The sequence below is a fragment of the Priapulus caudatus genome, unplaced genomic scaffold (genome assembly GCF_000485595.1).
Source record: "Priapulus caudatus unplaced genomic scaffold, Priapulus_caudatus-5.0.1 Scaffold245, whole genome shotgun sequence".
Classification (NCBI taxonomy): Eukaryota; Metazoa; Priapulida; class Priapulimorpha; order Priapulimorphida; family Priapulidae; genus Priapulus; species Priapulus caudatus.
Window position 1 is genome coordinate 199,645 of NW_014577306.1, and position 7,032 is coordinate 206,676.

The 7,032-nt window shown below is 41.8% G+C and overlaps 2 protein-coding genes across 5 annotated transcripts in view; one reads left to right on the forward strand and one right to left on the reverse strand.

Moving 5' to 3' along the window:
• Window positions 1–5,817, reverse strand: part of LOC106807977 (probable cation-transporting ATPase 13A3) — a 35,370-nt gene extending 29,553 nt beyond the window's left edge. For 3 of the 4 annotated variants that reach the window (XM_014810515.1, XM_014810513.1, XM_014810512.1), the window contains exon 1: window positions 5,696–5,817. In XM_014810515.1, the coding sequence (XP_014666001.1) occupies window positions 5,696–5,739 (44 nt within the window). In that variant the 5' untranslated portion in view covers window positions 5,740–5,817. The remainder of the gene's footprint in view (window positions 1–5,695) is intronic. The other variant, XM_014810514.1, reaches the window with a different exon arrangement.
• Window positions 5,818–5,983: 166 nt separating this feature from the next.
• Window positions 5,984–7,032, forward strand: part of LOC106807979 — a 20,597-nt gene continuing 19,548 nt past the window's right edge. The window contains exon 1 of the mRNA XM_014810516.1: window positions 5,984–6,010. The gene's annotated coding sequence lies outside the window, so the exon portion shown is untranslated. The remainder of the gene's footprint in view (window positions 6,011–7,032) is intronic.

The window sequence follows — 7,032 nt, forward strand, 5'->3', positions numbered from 1 at the left end:
GGGTACGGATAGGTGTCACTGCAGGCGATTAGACTTGATTTAGATTTAGGATTTTTGAAATTATTTTACGCTTTAAGTATATTACACATGTTACATATATGACAAGTTTTTTAAAATAAATACGCGAGGGAGGGCGAATTGACTTAATAATAGTTAAGTCTTCAAGTCAGCACTCCGCTACTACAGTTAGTTAGCGTAAGTTGTTCAAGACTTGAACATGAAGGACAATAGATCGGATAATCAAAATATTTATGAGCGAATTGTTATGAAAATAAATAGAATAATAAATAAACTACATGCAATTACGCGCGCTGAGTCAATGAGCCTATGAGGACCGCAATACAAAATATACATATAGGCGGTCCAAATATATATTCAGGAGGCTAATAATGACAAATTTGTCATTATTAGGCTTTAATTTTGTCATCATGATAAATTTTTTATATTGGATTAGCAATCATACATTATTTAATTTTGTCATTATTCAAATTTGATCATTATTAGCTCGCTGAATATTAATATTAGTATAAGATATCAGAAAAGTAAAAAGCGCTCAACATGACGCGCATAGCTCAGTCTATAGCCGCGTTCTGATAAACTTTGGTCCGCAGGTTTGATTAAATGTTCGGTTTGCTGTTTTCGAACGCGGGCTATAGTACTGAGCTAGAGAACGCGCGATAGCTAAGCAATAATTGACATGAAAGAAAAATCAAAGCAAACATTGAAGGTGCACACAACATCAGGCAGGCAACAAATCAAACGACGAAATCATAGGCAGAGTGTCATTTTATAACATAGATATCATGTAACTATTATAAGTGTTATTATGATATTCTATTGATTATAGACATATTTTTGTTGATCTGATTATCGTAGTCGACAGGTGGGCGCGTAAAATAATACGCCATCTATTGTCTCTGAACACGAAACAAGCGTAATTCTCAAAATTCAAAATGACTGTAAGGATAGAACTACAAATTAAATATTACGATTTATGATTGAGTGTTTGACTGAGAAAACATTTTAGATTGGTATTCTCGGCTATTTATTTACGCTAGAAAGTATGATTTGATAGTCGAATAAGCAAGTTTGGCATCTCGTTTTGTTTGTCGTAGAGCTAGGGCAGAATCCTAATTTTGCAACCGCCAGGTTTAAAAAAGCCACTTTTTTCTCCGATAGATGTGGGGCCACTAGCTATAATACTGTGGAGTGTTACTGCGCACTGTGTATATATATATATTATAGGTGCGACATATATATATATATATATACTATATATATATAGTATAGTCCGTTTAATACGCTGTTTACATATATATAGTACCTATATATATTATATATATATTATATATATCTATACATATATATACTTATATATAAACGGATATATAGATACTAATTCAAGTATGCAATGTGTATATATTGTATATGTATAGAAATAGGAAAATATAGATGTATAATATCTCAAGTAAGGCTAAATATTTAAGAGTGATTGACAAGGCGGAGAAACGGGGAATAGTGCTATTTCACGTACAACATTATTCTACTCTTGCTGCGAGTCTATATAATTTCTAATGCTATTGCATTAATAGAATTTTTGGCTCTCTAAAACAGACCAACCGCTTGTCAATACGATACTCTAGGCGGAGATATCGGCTCCTAACGTCCCCTCCACATGCGCAAACGCGCTCGAATAAGCACTTTGTCAGCATCCTACACGCGGCTAAGCATTTGGCTATCGTTTATCCGCGCGCGCTTGTGAGCGGCTGATAATTGATGTTACTGCCCAATTTTGTACTCTCCTAGGCTGCGTTGTAGAGACTTAATTAAAAACATTGCGGCTCCATCATGACGGGCATTAGCCGTGGCTAGGAAAGATAATGGGAGATAAGGCAAGAGCGATGCCCGAAGTCACGCTGCCACCCTGCACGTGCACCACGAAATCATTCATAATAAATTAATGGCGGAATAAGCCGAACTCGTGCACGAGAAGGCAAACCTTAGCCCGTGTAGATGCTGACAGAAGTGGATACCCCGCCCCCCCCCCCCCCCCCCCCCCCCCCCCGCCCCCCCCCCCCCCCCCCGCCCCCTCCCGAGCGGCGTTTGGCATGTGGGAGGGGAGGTTTAGGGAGCCGAATACTCAGCCTAGGAAGTATCGTATTGACAAGGCCGGGGTTGTCTTAGTTTAGAGAGCAAAAGATTCTGCTTAATGCAATACGCATAAAATCTCATTCTTAGACTCGTCAGCAACAGCTAGGAATAATCATGTGTGAAATACGCAGCTGACTTTTCCAGCGTTTTATTTTCGTTGTAGCACTTAGGTGATTATTGAGCTCTTGATATATATGTATTAGGAGATATAACATTGTTTAAATATGTCATATGTAGTATATAATATATAGGTATATATATAGATATTCTATGATATGCATATATATGGATATACATATCAATTGTGTAATATATAGGCTATATATATATATATATATATATATAGATATAGATATTTAGAGAAAGAAATAGAGAGAGATATAAATGAATATATATATATATAGGCAAGAGTATACACGTGGATATGCGCATGTACACAATGGACATATATGCATATATAGCAGAAGGCTTGCGACTCTGCGACTCCGTGGCGAACGCAGTACTGTTAAGGCATATGGATGCAATATAAATGCCTTGTGGCGACGACGACCCACCTCTGGCGCAGGACTTGCTGGAGAGCGAGATAGGGATGTATATACCTATGATTGCTGACAAGCCGTGCTAGAAATGCTGCAGCACAGCGCACTGCACGCACTGTATATCATTATGCAGATAGATAAAGGCGGCAGTTTTTCACATCTGTGGCATACCCCTGCGTGGTAAGGGGAAAGGTGAACCACTCGCTCGTTGGTCCGTGGAGCGTGGATAACCGTAGGTGTATGTCAGAGAAGTATGAATGAATGGAAGTGGCGAATGGGAGCGGTGGGTGTGTGAACGCGCAGCGGCGTGCTACCATGCCGTATTCATCGATGAATGGTTTACATGAAAGGCGCCGCGGAGCGCTGGCCTTGAGCCGACGCCTACTCCCTAACCCTATCCCTAACCCTAACCGAGCCGAGCCGAGCATATATAGCGGAAGGCTTGCGACTCTGCGACTGGTGCGACCACGTATGTTAAGGCATGATGAATATAATTCCGTTTGCGACCAGACACAAACAAGTGCAGATCTATATACATGAATATATAGACGTATATTCAGCGGTGTAGTCGTAGTGACGCAAAGAATATATAGACATATATGTAGCGTTGTTAGTGCGACGGCGTAGAGTAGGTCTTCGAGGTATATATAGAGCGTATAGCTGGAGAGCGACATAGGGATGTATATACATATCTAAATGGTTATGTAGTGGAAAGTGTATGAGATAGGTATGTAAATCTGCAGCTCAGCATGTGCGGCGACCGACAGTATGGCGCCAGTTGGAAGATATAAATCCTGCGACCAGACATATCCAGGTAGATATCGATGGATGCTTTGCCATGTGTGGCGTGCACACGCGCAGCACACGCGCGGACCGCACGCACTGTATATATGCAGAGAGATATAAAGGCGGCAGTTTTTCACATGTGTGGTATACCCCTGCGTGGTAAGGGGAAAGGTCAACCACTCGCTCGTTCGTCCGTGGAGTAACCGTACGTGTATGTCAGAGAAAATATGAATGAGTGGAAGTGGCGAATGGGGGCGGGGCTGTATAATGTGGCGGGTGAGCGCAGCGGCCTGCTAGCATGGGGGGTTGCTATCCCCCGGGCGTGGAGGGAGAGTCACGTGATACAGTTGACGTATACTTTTCAAAGTCTTTTATCTTTCCACAGAAAGATTCCACAGTCATACTTCCGTACTAGACATGGCCTTATATCCCTAACCCTACCCCTAACCCTAACCCTGATCCTAACCCTAATCCTAACACTAGTGCTGCCACATTGCGGTACTGTCCCTCCACGCCCGGGGGATAGCATTTCCCGCTAGGCATGCCGTATACATCGATCGATGTGTACATCAAAGGCGCCGCGGAGCTATGGCCTTGAGGCTCTGACTGTTTGACGTTGTAGGAAACGTAGATAGGAATGTGTGTGTGCTCTGAGAGTAGGGTGATACTCCATTAGGAGTGTTCCCAACTTGAATGTCATTAATGGTCATAATAACATATATATATAGATATATATATATGGTCATGGTTATATATTAGCATTATATGAGCATGCATTAGCATATATTAGCATATTTACATCGATCAATGGTTTACATGAAAGGCGCCGCGGAGCGCTGGCCTTGAGCCTACGCCTACTCCCTAACCCTAACCCTAACCCTAACCCTAACCCTAACCCTAACCCTAACCCTAACCTTAACACTAACCCTGACTATATAGACTGACTGAGTATATAGACTGATGTGCGTATTTAGAATATACCAACAGAACAGAAGCACCATCTGTGCATGAACCAGATATATATAATATAATATAAGATAAGATAATTAGAAAAGAATATAATAGAAAGACATATAATAGAGCAACATATGTATACATAGCAGATTATATATACTACAAGTGTGGCGTTATATGTATAGAAGATGAAAGAGCAGAAGTACGCAAAAGCAAGGCACGATATGGGGGTGTAAACGCTACTAACTGTGAGCCCCTTAGCGAAAAGCCGGGTGGCAGAGTGGGAAATAGTCGCCATCGACGCTAGATGGCAGTAGCGATCAGTGGGAGTGCAATGGCGGAATGATTACATGAAATGCTGCATTTTGATAGTGCGTTTGCGGAAAATGGCCAAGGGCAACCTTGATTCAGGTTATTGACAGCGGAGACGAAGTTATATGACCGCGTAAGTGGCCGGGAAAGTCGACGAGAAATGTGACGGCCGCAGGACATGAATGGTAACTGAAATGGCGTGAAATACGCGAGCCGCGTGAAATCGTGACAAATGGTCAAAACAAGGGAGGTGGCGGGTGAAACGACGTATTGTCGCGCCTTTGCGACAACAAATGGGCCCCTTTTGCTCGAAATTAGTTGAACAACACCTTTCAAGATGACCTCTGTCAATTTTTAAGACTGTACGTGTACCCCCACATTAACCAAACTTACGACATGGTGTGTAAACGCTACTTTGAGCGCCTGTGGCCGTGGTCACAGACACTGAGACACAGCCGACTTCGGACCGTTTTCATTATAAAATGATGCTAATATAAGTACAACTTGTCAGTACTACTACAGTACCAGGCAAATTAGTCTTAATGTTGTGATCTTACCTAAATAACTTCACTTCAACACCGTCCAATACACCGCCCCAACACATAGCCGCACGCAGTTGCGGCGCACAGATACACAGGTAGGTTAGAGCTCTGTGCATGGCGTGCGGGCTATGTTGTTGCAGCGTGTGATTTGACGCGTGTTGAAGTGAAGTTATTAGCGTCAAAATCAAACATTAAGACATATTGCTGGTACTGTAGTAGTTACTGACAAGTTGTATTTATTAACCATCATTTTATTATTGAAACGGTCCTAGTGGCAAGTGCCTGTGCACTGAGACACAGAGTCAGACAGTGACACACACTCACGGTCACAGTCACACTGTACAAGAGACTGTTTTAAATGAGAAAGTATAAGTGTTGCGCTCTCATCATGTATAGTGAACGTAAGCTTACCGGACCGGCGGTACATAACTGTTGGTTATTTTGTGTACAGGCATTACAAACAGAAATTTACTCAGGTAATACAATCTTTGACAACAACAAATGCAGCCATTTCATCACTACGCCACGTTAGGTGGCGCATGGAAGTGACGTCAGAATTTCCGCTTACAGATTATAGACTGGCTACCTTTCCTAGTTTTTCTTTCCTACTCTTTGGTTTTATAGTAAACAGTTAGTAGATATGTACTATGGTTTCTATCTAGAAGCTGATCGGCTAACACAAGAGCAGTCACGCTATTTGTTTGTGTAAACTGTAAAGTACTAAAGGTAATAAACATGAAAAAACAACAACTAACATAAAAATTCAATGCACGTGTCCCTTGTTTATTTAAGCACATATTCAATTAGTTTTTTTTCTGGACATAATTATATTCCCAGTCTAGCAATCATATCCATAATCCAAAGTAAGACTAAGAGTAAGACTAAGAGTAAGACTTAGCTCCAAGAAACGGTATCGCTAGGGTTAGGATACCCTATAGACAATCCGTCGTATAGACAATCCGTCGCACAGCCTGGTCGGGCTAAGTAAGACTAAGAGTAAGACTCAGAGTCAGACTAGGTTACAACTTACAATTTACAATGATACTGATAGTGATACTCCCGGCTCAGGGATAGACTGGAAATGGCATTTCATGAAGTCTAGATTTCAATTTTTTTTCCCCGAACCCCCCTAGTTTGCCTCGTGACCTGCGGGCACTCGGATGCAAATCACACACCTCGGCAAGCCAAGGTGTGTGATTTTTCACTCGCCTGTCTTTTTCAAAACACAAGGACTGCTAACTCTAGTAGTACTATAGGCTATAGCCCGCAGGCGTAGCCGCGTACTACTAGTAGTACTAGTAACTAATACTATTACTACTACTATAGTAGCTAGTATGGGCCATACTATATTCTACTAGTACTAGTTGTAGTAGTACTATATTAGTATACACTTCTATATTCTACTACAGGCCCTTGGAGGCTCAAGTTTCAAGAAGAGTATAAGAGCGAAGCCGCTTCGCTCTTATACTCTTCTTGAAACTTGAGCCTCCAAGGGCCTGTGATTCTACTCTACTGAGTGCTATATTCTACTAGCAGACTCGGGCTTAGTCCAGACTCCAGTAATGAGTAATTTACTCAATTACTGCTGGGCAGGGTCCTGTTCCGAAATCGGTTGGTAGGCCTATACACTCGCTGTAGTCTCACACTGATCAAATGTTAGGCTTGAGTGTACTGTATACGTATGAGCCCATAACTTATCTGTGGATGTTTATGGTAGGCGGACAAACACATGCCTGAGACGGTGTAAC